This window comes from Engystomops pustulosus, chromosome 10 (assembly GCF_040894005.1).
Source record: "Engystomops pustulosus chromosome 10, aEngPut4.maternal, whole genome shotgun sequence".
Lineage (NCBI taxonomy): Eukaryota > Metazoa > Chordata > Amphibia > Anura > Leptodactylidae > Engystomops > Engystomops pustulosus.
In genome coordinates, this window is record NC_092420.1 from 46,085,283 (window position 1) to 46,104,324 (window position 19,042).

At 42.5% G+C, this 19,042-nt stretch overlaps 1 protein-coding gene across 2 annotated transcripts in view; it reads left to right on the forward strand.

Annotated features, from left to right (window-relative positions):
* The window catches only part of LOC140103895 (flavin-containing monooxygenase 5-like), a 91,635-nt gene extending 76,910 nt beyond the window's left edge, over nt 1-14,725 (forward strand). For both annotated transcript variants that reach the window (XM_072127196.1, XM_072127197.1), the window contains one exon: nt 13,572-14,725. In XM_072127196.1, coding sequence (XP_071983297.1) covers nt 13,572-13,917 — 346 coding nt within the window. In that variant the 3' untranslated portion in view covers nt 13,918-14,725. The remainder of the gene's footprint in view (nt 1-13,571) is intronic.
* Nucleotides 14,726-19,042: the final 4,317 nt, after the last annotated feature.

Here is a 19,042-nt window from a genome sequence, read left to right on the forward strand (position 1 = left end):
AGACACTCGTCAAATTTCAAAAAAAAGTTGCGAGCCTTAACCTGCAAACAGGCTGCGTCCTTAAGGGGTTAAAACAAAGTCACTAATAAACATAAACAGCTTTCTTCAGCAGGGTACAAAAATGAAGGCAGAACATAAAGTTTTTCTTCAGGCTAAAGGCTTTATCATCACCATATCCTCACCATACAGTCTGTAAAGTTACAGCAGAGTCCTCCAGCGTCTCTAACCCAGTCCTGAGACAGCAGCAGGAGAAAGACACCAGGCCAACACTTCAGGCTTGGAGCCACACACTCTCAGCACTGCTAAAACTCCAGGATAATAATTGCAAGGCAACACCTGGCCTGGATACATGGGAGCAGTCATCCCACCCAGCTCTCAGACTACTCTAGTAAAAGCCGTTCCCCTCCAACTGCAGCAAGCAGCTATACTACTTTTAAATAAGGATCAGAAACCTAAGGTTCCTGACAAAGATTAGTGGCCTACTTCACTGAGGTCAGGCACCTCAGTGACACGTATCGGCCCTCAATCACGATATCCTGTGTGATTTATTGCTAATTTATTGCTTTATTTTTTATTGCTTTATTTATTTGCAATAAATCAGTATTGAATTTTAAATACTGTACCGTGGAGCTGATTTTGTGTTGAGCGCTACTTCACCTTGCTCCAACTTTGCAACTCTGAGCTGCAAGCTGGCTGCGTGATACTACCCATCGGTCTACCCCTGGGCGGATAAAGGTAGCACGAAGACTAGCGCCGGAAATCTCTCATCACATTTTATATGCACAATCCTTTGTGCCACAAGGTGGGCACCCCTCTATTGTTGTTTAAGAACACTATTGAGTCGTTACTATATTACATGAGGAGAGCGCTTCTGTCTCCCTTTTTTGTCTCCCATCCCCCTCCGGAGACTCGGGATCTGAACGCTCATCGCCCATTCAGCCCCAGGCTCGCTCTCAGGTTCTGGCTGTGTGACAAATATATAATGTCGGGGGACAGTGTGACAAGTATATAATGTGGGGGAGGCAGTATGACAAGTATATAATGTGTGGGGGGGGCAGTGTGACAAGTATATAATGTGGGGGGGGGGCAGTGTGACAGGTATATAATGTGCGGGGGGGGCAGTGTGACAAGTATATAATGTGAGGGAGGCAGTGTGACAAGTATATAATGTGGGGGGGGGCAGTGTGACAAGTATATAATGTGAGGGAGGCAGTGTGACAAGTATATAATGTGGGGGGGGGCAGTGTGACAAGTATATAATGCGGGGGAGGCAGTGTGACAAGTATATAATGTGGGGGGGGGCAGTGTGACAAGTATATAATGTGGGGGGGGCAGTGTGACAAGTATATAATGTGGGGGGGAGGCAGTGTGATAAGTATATAATGTGGGGGGGCAGTGTGACAGGTATATAATGTGTGGGTGGGCAGTGTGACAGGTATATAATGTTGGAGGGCAGTGTGACAAGTATATAATGTGGGGGGGGGGCTGTGTGACAGGTATATAACGTGGGGGGGGGACAGTGTGCCAAGTATATAACGTGGGGGGGGGGGACAGTGTGACAAGTATATAACGTGGGGGGGACAGTGTGACAAGTATATAACGTGGGGGGGGGGACAGTGTGACAAGTATATAACGTGGGGGGGGCAGTGTGACAAGTATATAACGTGGGGGGGTACAGTGTGACAAGTATATAATGTGTGTGTGTGGGGGGGAGCAGTGTGCCAAGTATATAATGGGGGGGGGGGGCAGTGTGCCAAGTATATAACGTGGGGGGGGGGACAGTGTGCCAAGTATATAACGTGGGGGGGGCAGTGTGACAAGTACATAATGTGGGGGGGGGGCAGTGTGACAAGTATATAATGTGGGGGGGCAGTGTGATAAGTATATAATGTGGGGGGGGCAGTGTGACAGGTATATAATGTGTGGGGGGCAGTGTGACAAGTATATAATGTGGGGGGGGGCTGTGTGACAGGTATATAATGTGGGGGGGCTGTGTGACAGGTATATAATGTGGGGGCAGTGTGACAAGTATATAATGTTGGAGGGCAGTGTGACAAGTATATAATGTTGGGGGGCTGTGTGACAGGTATATAATGTTGGGGGGCTGTGTGACAAGTATATAATGTGGGGTGCTGTGCAACATATTTAATGGGGGGAATGTGGGGTGCAGCATGACATGGATGTTATGTGGGGGTTGAGGGGAATGTGGGGTGCTGGGGGACATGGATATAATGTGGGGTGCAGGGTGACATGGATTTTATGTGGGGTGCAGCGTGACATGGATGTTATGTGGGGTGCAGAGTGGGATAAGTACAATTACTTTCTTGTACCGCCAAACCCCTTTAATGATGAAGGTCACTGTATATGTTAGTGGGTCAGTAGCTTAGGGTTAGTGGGGCTGGGTTTAGTTGGCTTTGGGTTAGTGGCCACTTATAGGTTTCTGATAGTTGCGTTCACACACTGCATTGGAAATTACATTTAGTAACACAATTTGGGGATGAGCGTCTCCTGATGTGTACAATGCACATTACAGCGTTTCACTGTAAACACATATGTGATCAGGAGAATCTCCTCCGCACTGCACTGGATTCACCTTCCTAAATGTAATTCAAGTGCAGAGTGTGAACACAGTCAGAGGCCACATTCTGATTCAAATGATTTGGGCATCAAACACATCTCTATTCTGTAAGTAGTAACATGTGTTTTGTCTTTTAACCTCTTTAGGACTCTGAAGGCCCTTTTTCGTTTTTGCATTTGTTTTTTAATCCCCTCATTCCAGAAGCACTAACTTTTTTATTTTTACGTTTACAGAGATGTATGAGGGCTTGTTATCTGCGGGACAAATTGTACTTTTTAGTGGAGCCATTTAATATTCCATGCAATGTACTGGAAAGAAATGGCAAGTACAGTGAAACTGACAAAAAAACACTTTTGTGTTTTCTTGTGTGCTCTGTTTTTAAGGGTTTTATTCTGCATTCCAAATGACACTATGGGGCAGATTTACTTACCCAGTCCATTCGCGATCCAGCGGCGTGTTCTCTGCGGTGGATTCGGGTCCGGCCAGGATTCATTAAGGCAGTTCCACCAGGTGGTGCTGCTGCGCTGAAGAGCATCGGAATGCACTCAAGTTCACCGGCCTATTCCTAGTGAAGGTAAGTGCAAGCTCCACGACACATTTTTTTTTTTTTAAATGCGGTGGTTTTTCCGAATCCGTCGGGTTTTCGTTCGGCCACGCCCCCCCCGATTTCCGTCGTGTACATGCCAGTGCCGATGCGCCACAATCCGGGGCAATTCATGGGAAATCGGGAAAACGCGAATCGGGCCCTTAGTAAATGACCCCCTATCTCTTTTTTCTTTGAGTCTCTACGATCACAGGGATACCAAATTAATATAGGTTTTATTAGATATAAACAGGCATTTTAGGATGCAGCGATACCTGTCATGATTATGACTTTTACTGTTTATTTTATAAGTGATCTAGGGAAAAAAATGCTTTAAAATGTTCCTTTTTTTTCAATTTTTTTAAAAAAATTTTACCATTATTTCAAACCTTCCAGGGTACTGATTGCTAATATAATATACTAAAATACTACTGTATTGCAGTATATAGCAATATTACTACTGATCTTTGCTGGCTATTAGAGATCATTACACATAGTAAGCCTACTAGTCTCAATGGGACTGTAAACTGCCATGGCTACCGATCGCCAGGAGGAGAAGTTTGGGAAATCAAGAGGATGCTGGAGCAGCCTGGAGTACAGGAGGAGGAAGCTGGGGGACAGGAGGAGGAGGCTAGAGGAGGCTGGGGGACAGGAGGAGGCTAGAGGAGGCTGGGGAACAGGAGGAGGAGGCTGGGGAACAGTAGGTGGCTGAAGGAGGAGGCTGGGGGACAGGGGGAGGGGGATACTGAAGCTTGCTGGAGGACAGGAGGAGGCTGGAGCAGGCTTTGGAACAGAAGAAGGATGCTGGAGCAGGCTGCGGGACAGGAGGAGGAGGCTGGAGCAGGCTGGGGGACAGGAGGATGCTAGAGGCGGCTGGGGGACAGGAGGAGGAGGCTGGAGGACAGGAGGATGCTAGAGGAAGCTGGGGGACAGGAGGAGGCTGGGCTACAGGAGGAGGATAGAGGACAGGAGCCACAGAAGGGGGGTGGCGGACAGGAGCTTCAGGAGGAGGATGGAGGACAGGGACCACACCATGTGAGGAGGGGTGGGGGTAGGAGTACAGATAGTATTATGTGTAAGTTTGGGGAGATAAATAAAAGTGGAAAACCAAATGTAAAGGGAGGATAAAATTAAAGAGGGGTTTCATATGTTGCAGAGTTGCATAAGGGGATATTATATTGGTCCATTGGAAGGGGGAAGGCAGGACCACGGTAAGGCAAGACTTCGGGAAGGCAGGACCTTGGAAAGGCAGAACCTCGGGAAGGATGGCTGGCAGGACCTCGGAAGGATGGCTGGCAGGACCTCGGAAGGATGGCTAGCAGGACCTCGGAAGGATGGCTAGCAGGACCTCGGAAGGGAGTAGGAGGAAGACAGAGAAGTCTAAAGCACAGGTTGGTATGTGCGCGCTGCCCCTTTGACTATAATGGAAAGGTGGACTCCAAGGTATGTAAAAACCAATAAATACATAGATATACCATTTGTAAAAAATGCATAAATATATATACACATTGTTATCCAGAAATTCATAAAAACAATAAAAATACATATATGTTTATGTGGTTATACAAGGATTTTAATAAGAAGGACTTAAAAGGATGGCATTGTATACAATTAACAGATGCAAAATAATAAAAATATATACAAATATATAAATATATGAGCCTTATTAAAAATATTTATATAAGAATAGTAAAGAAAAAAGGCAGGATGAAGGAGTCAGCAGTAGAAGTAGCAGCTTACCTGGATGCAATGTTTGAATGATATCAGCAGGAGGGGTTAGTATAGCAGGTAGATGGAGTGGTGCTGTGAACCTGAATGTGATAAGGGGAGGATATAAATGGATGAATAGGAGGAGCTGAATAGAGGGAGGTAATGGAATGGATGTTACCAGGGCAAAGCCGCTAGCAGTTGGCAAAGAAACTACTTCTCTAGATGGAGAGAGTGTACTACTAGGATCTCGGAAGGACGGCTGGCAGGATCTCGGAAGGACGGCTGGCAGGACCTCGGGATACAGGACCGCCACAGGATTACTGGACCACCACAGGATAACGGGAACGCCACAGGAACACGGGAACACAGAGATGTCTGGAAACACTCAGGAAACTCGGAGGCATCTGGAAACACTCAGGCAACTTGGAGGCGTCTGGAAACGCTCAGGAGGCTCTCTCTTCAGCAGAAAGACCTGAAGATCCAGCAGGGGATGCTGGGAGTCACCAGGCTATATAGCTGAGCCGGGAATGCCAGCGCCAATAAGGAGGACGCTGGCCCTTTAAATTCTTGGAGCAGCAGGAGAGCGCAGCCTAGTCAGAAGGCAGACCTGCAGCCTGGACGGGACCGGGCCGGAGCCATCAGGAGCCAGGAAGGGTAAGTAGCAATCCGGAGCAGGGCAGCGGCAGGCATACGGTGGTGCACGGGTGTACCCGCGATCCGAGACATGGACCCGTGACAATGGGTAAAGTATTCATGGGATGAAATCACTGACAGCTGCATTGTAAGAGCACTTCAAACATCAACCTGAACAAGAAGGATTAATTTAACTATTGCTAAACATGAGAAATTGGTGTCAATGATTCAACTAATATTGGAGGCAGCATGAAATTCAGAGTTAGAGAAGTTGTTGATTTCTTGTTCAACAATAAATATGAATGATTGTTCATGGGGACTCTGGACACAGGGAGGTGTGTGAGCAGGATGACGTGAGACGCCATTCTGGCTCCTCCCCCCTCTATGTGGCACGATCGCAATATGCCGCTTTAAAACGCTTAAAGGCTGAGCTAATCTTTTAACAAAATCTACTAATTTGGAACCCTTTCCATGGGCTTACATCTAGAGATATGTTGTGCTGCTTTACTAATACAACCTTGCCAACCCGTGTCAAGCCTCAATGGATTGCCGTTTTAGTGTGAATTAACACCGAGTTTTTGATTTACTTGCATGGATGCCTGTTTGTAATATAAATGACTAATGTCTATGTGACTAACATTGGTCGTAACCAACTTCACCTTCCTGACATGGACCATTTTTTCAAATCTGCCCTGTGTCACTATAAATGGTTATAACTTTGAAAAGCTTTAATATAACCAACTGATTTTAAAATTATTTTCTCGTGACACATTGTACTTCATGTTAGTTGAAAAATTTTGGTGGTATGTTTTGCATTTATTTATGAGAAAATCAGACATTTGGTGAAAATTTGGAAAAATTCTCGATTTTCGAACTTCAAAATGTTCTACTTTTTCCACACATAGTCATAACCGCAAAAAAACTTAATAACTAACATTCACCGAATGTCTACTTTATGTGGACATGGTTTTTTATGCATACTCTTATTTTTGTAGGATATTATGGGCCTTTGAACGTTAGGTGCGATTTTTCACATTTTCATAAAAACGCAAAATTTTGCTATTGAGGGACCTGCTCAGGTTTCAAGTCACTTTTAGAGGCTTAAATAAAAGTAAAACCCCATAAATTACCCCATTAAAGAAACTACACCCCTCAACATATGTAAAACAACTTTTGTGAAGTTTGTTAACACTTTAATTGAAAGTAAATTTTTTTGGGCTAAATTAATGTGTTTTTCAAAAAATGTACAAATTCTCAGTAGATAAAATTCCAAAACGCTCCACAAAATTTGATACCCAATCCCTCCTGCGTATAACAATACCCCATATGTGGTGGTGACCTGCTGTATGGGCACACGCCAGGGCATCGAAGGGAAGCTGCGCCATTCAGAGCAGATTATGCATTGTCAAGTTTTATTGGCTATACAATCTTTATTTTTTTGGCAATTTGGACATATAAGGGCTTATTTTTTGCGACATGAGATGCACTTTACAAATAGTTGCTGAGATTTTATTAACACTTGAATGTACGGGTGAAAAGAAAATTTTGGTTTCCTTTCTTTTTGTATTTTTTGGGGGCCGTACACCTTACACTATGATTACGGTGATATCTCATTTATATAGTTTTTCATTTATTTTTACAATTTTACTGGAAAAAAAACGAATATAGAGGAAATATCATTTGTTTTTGCATCTTTTCAACTTTAATATTTTTTGGTTGACAGAGCTAGTTTAGGGTTTATTTTTTTTACGTTTTGAGTTGTCCTTTCAAGTGGCACCATTTTGGCACACAAAACTTTTTTTGATCACTTTTTAGAACATTTTTGTGAAGAGATTTTATGAAAAATGTACATTTTTGGCGAGTTTTTCATGTTTTGTTTTTACGGCGTTCACCGAGCGGGCCCAATAATGTTTCTGAGTTATTGTAAGGATTGTTACGGACACGGTAATACCAAATATGTGGGGTTTTTTGGCGATTTTTTAACTTTATTACATGTTTATAGGGAATGTTTGTGTTTAGGGGACTTTAACATCAAGGATCAAATTTTTATTTTTTTTCTCTCCCCCAATTTGTGCTAACTTGAATGGTGTTTGATTGTTATTGTCTCTCTATAACAACGGTTACATAATCCTATATATGTGCTTGATAGGGACAAAAGGTCAAGGTTAACCTCCGGCCGCAAGGGAGGTAAGCAGAAGGAATAAAAGGAGGGGAGAGAGATATAAACAAGGGAATAAGTTAAGAAAAAAAAAATAGGATATTGTGGTAAAGCTGTGACAGTGCTTCTTTGGCTATATTTGCAGATAAAAAATGTTTTTATCCGGCACTACAATTGGTTAAGAGCCGGGGCATTGGGATGTTGAGCACTGAGAGGGGCAGTGGTTGACCTTTACCTTACGGTATATTGTCCCTGAATGTATTTATTGATTCAATAAGGGGTTGTGTAATAGAAGGTGAAGTAGGCTCCCTGGCATATCATCTATCTAAAATGCTATTCAATAGGGGTAAGGGCGCACAGGTGGGAGTACTGCAGTATTCGGATAGATTGCGATATTGCTCATAGCCGACAGCAAAAAATGACTCCTAAAAATCGTAAATTTGCGGGAGGGGGCTCCCCGAAGGAGATTAAGGACCGCACTGGGTCCAAGAATGGGACATCAGCCAAATTGGATAAAATTTGGAACTCCCCAGTCACCAAAACAAGAAAGACAGCGAAAGTAGCCCAGGACGAGAAGACAGTTCAGAAGCCCAGGGATCGAGCGACATAGAAATATCTGTGGGAGGGGATAACCTTAACCCCATTCTATCAGAAAACAGGGGTGATAGTAGGGGAACTAGTGATCCAGGCTGGTACTCTAACCTCAGAAATTGAGTCAATAAAGAAAAAGATGACCAAGTTACAAGAAAAATCTCAAATACAGTGGCCCAGGTGAAGGTTCTAGAAGTGGAAACAAAAGGCATGAAAACAAATTTCTAAAGGATAAATTAACAGATCTAAAAGACCAGTTTCGGCGTTTCAACGTTAGAATCCTGGGGCTACCGGAAGAAGTGGGAAGTGGGTTGGAAGTATTTTTATAGACATAGATGCTAGAGGTAATGGGCCGGAATAGGTTCTCTATTCTGTTTTTGGTAAAAAGAGCCCACCGTATACGTAATTTAAAAAAACACCCGGTGCTACCCCACGTGCTATCTTGTATAAGATATTGGGGCTCATTTACTAAGGGCTCTGCGGCCGCACTTTCGTCGGGTAAGAAAAAAAGAGAGAGAAAAAACTAGCAATAATTTATATATATTTTTCTGAGGTCGCTCTACGGGGAGCGTGAGGGGATATGCAGGAGTTTGGAGACCTGTGAGTATGCACAGGCCAAGTAGAAGGGGACGGGAGGGGCTGGTGGAGTGGAAAGGCAGGGTTTTTTTTCTCTAGTATAAATTAATATGGCAGTATTAATTTATTATCATGGAATGTGAGGGGGTTAAACGATCGTGAGAAAAGATGCATGGTGGAGGACGTTGTTACCCGGCATTTACCGGGAATGATTTGTCTTACTGAAACCCTTTTTACGGACAAGTCATCAGGATGGGTGAATAAAAAATGGGCAGTGACCAGGCTGCATGCATATGGATCTGTCTTCTCTAGGGGTGTTTTGGTTTTAATACACAATAAGGTGGATATTAAGATCATTTCTACCAAGATAGATAAACAGGGTAGGTTTGTCTTTATCATTTGTGATCTGTATTACATACAATGTGTCCTCTCTTTTGTTTATATTCCCCTTCCATTCACATATGAAGTTTGAATCTTCTGATTCAATTTATTGCTGATAAACCGGATTGCCCAACCTTGGTTTTAGGAGACTTAAATGCTTGTATGGATAAATTAATGGATAGGCTGAACATGAAGGGTTCTCATACTGAAGGAAGGAAATTAGGGCTGAAAGAATTTTGTGAGGAATAGAATCTTAAGGATGTTTGGCGAATTAAATATCAGGATAAAAAAGTGTATTTCTGTATATGTAAGTCGTACATACTCCACTTTATCCAGGATTGACTTATGTTTAGCAAATGATAAATTTCTGAATTATATTAAGAAGATGAAATATGAATGAAAAGTGATCTCTGATCATGCACCATTCAATGTATTGGTGAATATGCTGGAGGGGGATGATGGTGACAGGGTAAAATCCTTCCGCCTTAACCCCCACTGGCTTGTGGTCCTGGACAATGCAGCAAAGATGTCGACACTAATAACTGAATTTTTGCAACAAAATGGAGGTAGTAGTAATCCGCTATTAGTATGGGATGCGTTGAAAGCATATGTATGAGGGATGTATTACAACGATATCTCATGGACAAAAAAACAATTCAGGAGGGAGGAAGAGTTATTGAAAAAGGAGGTAGAAGCGAAACAAGAACAGGTGATAGTAGATACATCTCCAAAGTATAGAGATGCACTGATTAAAGCTCAGACGCCTATAATGTATTTGCCCAAAAAATGGCTCAACATAAAAAAAAATTTCTGCTAAATTATTGGCAGCAGGGTCTCTAGGTGTAGGAATCAGGAGGGAAAATTGATTCAGGAGCAAAAGGATATTCTGGAGGCCTTCAGTAAATGTTATACCAATCAGAACTAACCTTCTTGGATGGTGAACTGGATGATTTCCTCGACACCATTCCCTTCCCAGGGTCTGGTGTCGTGGGAGGAAATCCGGCATGCCAAAAATGAAACTCCAGCTGATTCTGCACCAGAACTATATGTATTATCATTTGCTTTTTATAAATCTCTAGACAGTGCATTGATCCCTATTTTAACTCAAGTTTTTTTCCGCAGTATTTAAGAAGGGTATGGTTACGGACTTGGTGCATCTATAGCATTATTTTTGAAAAAATCCGATGGATATGGGAGCATACAGACTTATCTCTATGCTCAATTGCAATGTAAAAAGGGGTGATGCAAAGGGGTGATGGTGGATATAGTGCACCCGGACCAAAATGGGTTCATTCCTGCGAGAGGGACGGATTATAATTTGCACAGGCTGTTTTCTGTGGAAAGTACTGGAAAGGTTTGGTTAAGGGAATGATTTCGTTAAATGGGTATGTATCCTTTATTGCTCTCCATCAGCAAGAATAAGCATCAATGGTAATCTGTCAAACCCCTTCCTCCTATAGCGTGGTACGCGGTAGGGCTTAGTTTCCAAATTTGGTCAGTTCTTGGGCCTAAAAATTAACTGGGAAAAGACGGTTTTATTAGCTTTGGATGGGCTGACCTCGGGATTCAGGTAGATTCCTTACATACGAACAGTGTATTTAAATATCTGGGGGTGATGGTCACAGCAGACCCAGCCAGATATGTGGAATTGAATGTAATCCCAATCTTAAATAAAATGCAACATAATATTTCCAACTGGCTGAGAATGTCATTTTCAAGAGCTAATAGGGTCGAATTGATAAAAATGAATTTACCATTGCAACTGTTGTATCCATTGGCGATATGCCCAGTCTCGATTCCAAAAATTTCTATGTTGACTGAGTTGATATGGAATAGGAAAAGGGTGAGGATGAAACTTTCCACCGTGTGTATAACACTAGACTGGGGATTCCTTGGATGTTTGGCTATTACATCGCAGCCAAATTGAAATTTCTAGTTAGTAGACGGAATTGTAGTGCATTTCAGAGGTTAATTAATTTAAGTGTAGGGCACAGAGATTCGATATTCACGTTATTAGAGAATGAAGAATTGACACAGGGTTCATATAAACATTTAAATATTGCGGTATTGTTGGGAACTGTATAAAGTTTGGAAGGCACTAAAAGAGACGTTGAATCTTGAGGGGATTTTGTCATTTTCCCCTATTTTGGACAATTTCAATTTTGAGAAATTTAGACTTATTACAGAAAAGTACCCTACAAACAAGGGAAACTCAAGAATGATAAAATTAAAAATATTTTCAATTTTTATTTCATATATATTAAAACTGATCAAACATTGATCAATACAAAAGCTAAAAAATGATCCCAGCTAACAGCAAGTCAATTACAATTTTAAACCATGCATAAAATAAAAAACATTTCTTTCTATAATAGATAGCCTGAGCAAGAAGGTAATAACCTACACACTATCTATTATAGAAAGAAATGTTTTTTATTTTATGCATGGTTTAAAATTGTAATTGACTTGCTGTTAGCTGAGCTGTTGAAGTCTCCCCTACTATCTTGGGATCATTTTTTAGCTTTTGTATGGATCAATGTTTGATCAGTTTTAATATATATGAAATAAAAATTGAAAATATTTTTAATTTTATCATTCTCGAGTTTCCCTTGTTTGTAGGGTATTTGATTGGAGTTTAGGGGGGAATTCATCCTAACCAAATTGAAGGACCTATAAAATTTGGGTTATTTATTACAGAAAAGGACTAGGAGGGGATTGATATCCCTCTCACACATTTTTTTTAGAAACACGGATGCTAAATTTAGAAGAAATCCGGGCACAGTTTGGGGAAGGGGAGTTTTTGCTTTAAATTTCTTCAGTTGTATTATGCTTATATCAGAATGGGTGATAGGTGTAGATTAAAGGGTAGGAACAAATATTTTAATTAAATTCCTCGACTACAAAGAAAGTTATATCTTATATATACAAACTAATATTGCGGGCTTGGACTGAGAAGGAAGTCATTCCATCCTGTAAAAAATGGGAAAAGGGCATTGGAAAGGTAAACAAGGAATTCTGGAAAAATTGCTATAGAGGAATTAATATTGACTCGTGTATAAGCCGACTTTTTCAGCACAATAAATGTGCTGAAAAACGTCCCATCGGCTCATACACTAGTCAATATTTAAAAAAAAAAAACTTAAAAAATAATAAACTTATATACTCACTCTCCGGATGTGCCGCGCTGCTCCCCTGATATCCACGCGTCTTCGTCTTCAGTCTTCCGCACCGTCTTCTTTCTTCTGCTGGGCGCCGCCATGTTTTTCCCCGGGGCGACGCCTAGTATGACGTCAACAGCGGCACATCATACTAGGCGCCTGCCGGGGATGATCAATGGCGGCGCCCTGCAGAAGAAAGAAGACGGCGCGGAAGCCTGAAAACGAGCCGCACGGACATCGGGGGAGCAGCGCTGCACATCGGTGCCACCAGAGGGTGAGTATATAAGTTTATTTTTTTTCTTTAATGCTGGGCTGGGCTGTATACTACTGGGGGCAAGCTGTATACTACTGGGGGCAAGCTGTATACTACTGGGGACAAGCTGTATACTACTGGGGGCAGGCTGTATACTACTGGGGGCAGGCTGTATACTACTGGGGGCAGGCTGTATACTACTGAGGGCAGGCTGTATACTACTGAGGGCAGGCTGTATACTACTGAGGGCAGGCTGTATACTACTGTGGGCAGGCTGTATACTACTGGGGGTAGGCTGTATACTACTGGGGGTAAGCTGTATACTACTGGTTGCAGGCTGGGCTGGCTGTATACTGCTGGGGGCAAGCTAAGCTGGCTGTATACTATAGGGGGCTGGTTGGCTATATACTGGAGGGGTCTGTGACCAATGCATTTCCCACCCTCGGCTTATACTCGAGTCAATAGGTTTTCCCAGTTTTTGGTGGTAAAATTAGTGGTCTCGGCTTATACTCGGGTCGGCCTATACTCGAGTATATACAGTATCTGTTCCTCTATGTCCTGGAACCATAGGATGACTAATTTTGTGCATCAGTTATATTACACCCCTAAGTTACTATATAATATGAAACTGAGAGCAAACATTGGTTGGAATTAATAATGGAATAAATTGTTATTTTAACTTCACCGAATTACCATATGGATTTCGGTGAGTGCTGGACAACCCCTCTTTCCTTGGAAAGAATTATTGTTCATGAAAAAATAAGACATCCATTTTTTGGGAGAAAACACAGTGTATATACATATGTATAGCAGCACTCCAAGATTCCATTCAAAATTGTGTAGTAGTAGTAGTACCAATTTTTGCATGTGCTGCTTCCTTTTTTGTATATATGTGTGTATTATAGCTAGATAGTAAGATAGATGTATTTTAACATTTTCTTTTCTTTTAGGTATGTGGAAAGCCAGCGTCATACTGTGCAAGTGGATTATGTGGAATACATGGATGAACTAGCTACACTTGCTGATGTAAAACCCAATCTATTCAGAATGTTCCTTAAAGATCCTCAGTTAGCTTTGTATGTGTACTTTGGACCTTGTACCCCCTACCAATATCGGCTTACAGGCCCCGGGAAGTGGAGTGGTGCCAGAGGAGCCATCCTGACTCAGTGGAAACGTATTATAAAGCCAACTCAGACTCGTATTCTTGAGAATGGCAGTGTAGACACGTCTATTCCACTGATGCTAAAGATCTGTGCTGTTTTTATTGTTCTAACGGCTCTTTTCCTATATTGTTAACCATACATATACATATTGTATACAATACATGAAACTTCTATAAGTTTCACATTTGTTTAAGGATAATCAAGGTAAAACCAAATCTGTTCAATACAATATTATTTTAGGGGTTATTCTCGCTGTGACATTATAATTCTAAATAATTATGTTTTTCTGGAGCATATTTGATTAGTCATAAAAAGCCTCCAGGTTTATAAATAGAATATGTTCATAGGGTAGAATCAGTCAAAAACTATACCAATAGAGCACTGTTTTTTCAAGGTAGTGTACCGTATATATAGCCGTATATATAGGAGCATCAATAAACAGTATACCACAGTGCATATACTTACATGTCAGGGTCTTTGAGGTATTTTCTGTAAATATCCAAAAGTAATGGCACATACATAATGGAAACAGAACTTACTAAAAAAGAAGAAAGGTGATGGAAGTATTTTTAACTAAATAATTGTGTGGATCTGTTATTTAAATGCAACTGCAAATATATAGATGCAAATCTTAGAACACATTTACTAGAAATTGTTCACTTGTAATATTTCTTATGTTACTCGTATGTTTTGCATTTTCTCTGTTAACCAACTTTTTCAGAAGTCCTATTCACCAAACTACTTTTTCTATACCTTCCTGTCTTCCAAGAAGAACTATATTGGTTTATTTCGTCCTCCTCCTCCTTTTTTCAACAATTTTTTTTTTCTTTTTTCATGTTTTCATAGCTTGTCATATTTGCTGCAGCTTCAACTTTGTTCTATCCACATCTGGAATTGTACTGTTTCCATAAACAAAGAAAAAAATGTAAAAAATCAATAAACAGATTCTTCAATACAGCATTTGGGTACTTTCTTTTAACATTTTCTGTCAAAACCAAAATTGTTATGCATTATTTTAACCCCTTATCACCCGACTTGTTTTCAGCTAAATGACTAGACTCTATTTTCAGAATTTGACATGTCACGATAATTGGTTATAACTTTGAAACGCTTTACAATATCCAGGTGATTTGGAAAATGTTTTCTTGTGACAAATTGTACTTCATGTTAGTTGTAAAATTTTAAGTGATAAGTTTTTAGTTTCATTCTAAAAAATAAAAATGTGAAAATGAAGAATTTTCTAGGCAGATAGTTAAAATACCCCAAAAACCTTGAGAACTAACATTTCTGGAATGTCTGCTTTATGGCGAGATTTTTTTATGTGTATTCTCATTTTTATAGAATGTTATGAGGCTTATAATTTTAGGTTCAATTTTTCTTTAATGAAAATTGCCAAGACTCACTTTTAAGAAACAACGTTTGATGGTAAAACACCATAAATTACACCACTATAGAAACTACACACCTCTATGTATGTAAAACAACTTCTATTAACACTTTAAGTGTTCCACAATGGAATGGAAGTAGGATTCAGAAACTTTAGAATTTTTTTTTTTTTCAAAATACATTCATTTAGGACAAAAATTACACTTTCACAATGAATTAAATGATGGAATGCAAAGTTTGATGCCCAATTTCTCCCAAGTGTACTGATACATATCTGTATGTAAACTGCTGTATGGGCACATGGCCGGGCATAGAATGGAAGGAGCGGCATTCAGAGCAGACTTGCTTTGTCACATTGTACAGGCTATAAATTTTTTTTTTTGGTAATGTGCACATATTAGGGCATATTATTTGCGGGATGAGATACACTGTATAGAGAATTCATTTTGGAGGTCTATAGCTTATTCATGAGATTTTATTAACTACTTCAAGAGGGACACAAACAAAATCCTCCATTTTTATTTAGGATTTTTAACATCTTTGTTTTGCCAGCTCACCGCAAAAGTATTTTATCTTTATCTTTCTATGATTCCCTATGATTACGGTGATACCTCATTTATATGCTCATCTTTGCTCAAATTTACAGAGCAAAACCAATATTGGAGAAAATCACATTGTTCTTAGTATCAACAACTTTTCAGAGGCATAACTTCTATATTTTTCTGTTGACAGATTGCTTTTTAAAACATTTTTTGTGAGTGTATTTGATGAATAATTATGTACAGGACAATTTAACATTAACAATGATCAGGAGCTGTCAATATCATTAAAATTTAATAGAGATAAGCGAACACACTCGTCCGAGCTTGATGCTCGTTCGAGCATTAGCGTACTCGAAACTGCTCGTTGCTCGGACGAGTATTTCGCCAGCTCGAGAAAATGGCGTTAGGGTGTTCTATTAGAATAGTGTTAGGCAGGAGTGATTCTACAAGAACCCAACAGCCCTTCTTAGGGCTACAATAAGGTTATATATTTTTTTTTATTTGCTTGTGGCTGGGCTTGCTGGCAATAGTAGTGCAGCTAGTACCATATTGTGAGGAATTTGCAGGGAGACTTGCGACCGTTGTGTTTAGATCTTAGTGACACACATATCCACCTCAAACACCGAAGTGGGACAATTTATTAGGGGTTTGATTTGAATTAGTCTGCTGATTTCTTTTTTTTTACGTTTATTTACTTTTATAACTCAAAGTCATCAGGCACAGCACAAAATCCAGTTGTGTGCTGTCAGTGTAGGTTAAAAACTAGCCATAGCAATAGGATAGCATCATTTTGTTTAAAAAAAAAAAAAAAAAATTTACAGTTTACACTTTAATTTTGTAAATGTTTAACCCGAGGGCTAGGGGTAGAGGACGAGGGCATGGGCGTGGGTATCCAATTACTGCAGGGGTCAGAGGCCGTGGTCCTGCTGATGAGGGAGCAGGGGAATGCCGCAGAGCTACACTCCCTAGGTTCATGTCTCAAGTTACTGGGACTCGTGGTAGAGCACTGTTGAGGCCAGAACAGTGCGAATAGGTGATGTCGTGGATTGTGGACAATGCTTCTAGCCATTTGTCCACCAGTCAGTCTTCCACGCAGTCCACCCATGTCACCGAAATCAGCACTCCTCCACCTCAGCCTCCTTCCCCCCAGTCTGCCCCCTCCCAGCAAAATTTGGCATTTGAACCGGCATAGTCTGAGGAACTGTTTTCTGGACCCTTCCCAGAGTCACAAACCACTTGTCCGGTTGCTGTTGAGCTATTTTCCGATGCACAGGTTTTCCACCGGTCGCAGTCTGTGGGTGATGATGACATTATTGACGTAGTGGAAGAAGTGTGTAAAGAGGTGTCGAACGATGAGGAGACACGGTTGTCAGACAGTGGTAAAGTTGTTGTCAGGGCAGGAAGTCCGATGGGGGAGCAGACTGAGGGATCGGAGGATGATGAGGTGACAGACCCAAGCTGGGTTGATAGGCCAGGTGAACACAGTGCTTATGAGACGGAGGCGAGTCCTATACCAGAACAGGTTGGAAGAGGCAGTGGTGGGGCCAGATGGAGAGGCAGGGCCAGAGCTGGTGCATCAGCGCCAAATGTTTCGCGTAGTCAAGCTCCCGTGGCGAGGGCTAGATTCTCAGAAGTCTGGAGGTTCTTTAAAGAAACACGGGATGAACGACGGACTGTGGTGTGCAACCTGTGCCAAACCAGGATCAGCAGGGGTTCCACCACTACTAGCTTAACTACCACCAGTATGCGCAGGCATATGAATGCTAAACACCCCACTCAATGGCACCAAGCCCGTTCACCTCTGGCCGGGCACACCACTGCTCCTTCCCCTGTGTCATCTGCTAGTCAGCCCCCTGCCCAGGACCCCGGCTCAAACACCTCCCGTGCGAAAACCCCATCTTCGCCTCCACGATCCTCCACAGCATCCACCAGCGTTCAGCTCTCCATACCCCAGACGCTGGAGCGCAAAAGGAAGTATAGTGCAACCCACCCACACGCCCAAACCCTCAACGTCCACATCTCCAAACTGCTTAGCCTGGAGATGCTGCCCCATAGGCTGGTAGAGACCGAGGCCTTTCGAAACCTCATGGCGGCGGCCGCCCCTCGGTATTCGGTCCCCAGCCGCCACTAATTTTCCAGCCCTGCACAAGCACGTGTCAGACAACATCATCCGTGCCCTGACCAACGCCGTTTCTGACAAGGTCCACCTGACCACGGGCACGTGGACGAGTGCTGCCAGGCAGGGCCACTATATATCGCTGAAGGCACATTGGGTTAACTTGGCGGAGGCTGGGACCGAGTCTGACCCTGGGGCTGGTCATATACTGCCGACGCCGAGGATTGTGGGGCGTACCTTGGTCCAGGTCTCTCAGGCCTACTATGCCTCCTCCTCCTCCGAATTACCATCCGTGGGCATGGCGCCATCAGTCGGTAGCTGTAGGCACAGCAGCAGTGCCGTCGCTAAGCGACAGCAGGCGGTGCTCAAACTGCTGAGCCTAGGCGATAAAAGACACACCGCCCAAGAGCTATTACAGGGCATCACGGCGCAGACTGATCTGTGGCTGGCCCCGCTGAACCTGAAGCCAGGCATGGTTGTGTGTGACATCGGCCGTAACCTGGTGGCGGCTCTGCAACTCGGCAGACTGACACATGTGCCATGCCTGGCCCATGTGTTAAATCTCATAGTTCAGTGGTTCCTCAAGACATACCCCAATCTGTCTGATTTGCTCAAGAAGGTGCGCCGCATCTGTGCGCATTTCAGGAAGTCCAGCACAGATGCTGCCACTCTCAGGGCAGCGCAGCGCCCCCTCCAACTGCCCGCTCACTGACTGTTGTGCGACGTGCCCACGAGGTGAAATTCAACATTAACCATGTTATCCAGAGTTTACCAGCAGCGCAGAGTGATTGTAGACTGCCAGATGTCAACTTCCACCAGAATTGGTAGTCAGGTCGGTCAGCTTCCTCAAGTCAACAATGAGGAGTGAACGTGGATGTCTGATATCTGTCAGGTGCTGAGTAACTTTGAGGAGTCAACACAGATGGTCAGTGGCGATGCCGCCATCATCAGCCTCACCATCTCGCTGCTTGGCCTGTTGAAAAACTCTCTGGTCAGCATGAAGTCGGAAGCTTTGCGCTCGTCACAAGAGACGGGGGAAGAAGATTCCCTTGTTGATAGGCAAAGCACCCTCAGGTCTGTTTCTCAGCGCATATCGGAGGAGGTGGAGGAGGATGAGGAGGAGAATGTTGGCGAGACAGAAGAGGGGACCATTGTTCAGCCCTTCACTGTTCAGCGTGTATGAGCAGAAGAAGAGGAGTTGGAGGAGGAGGAAA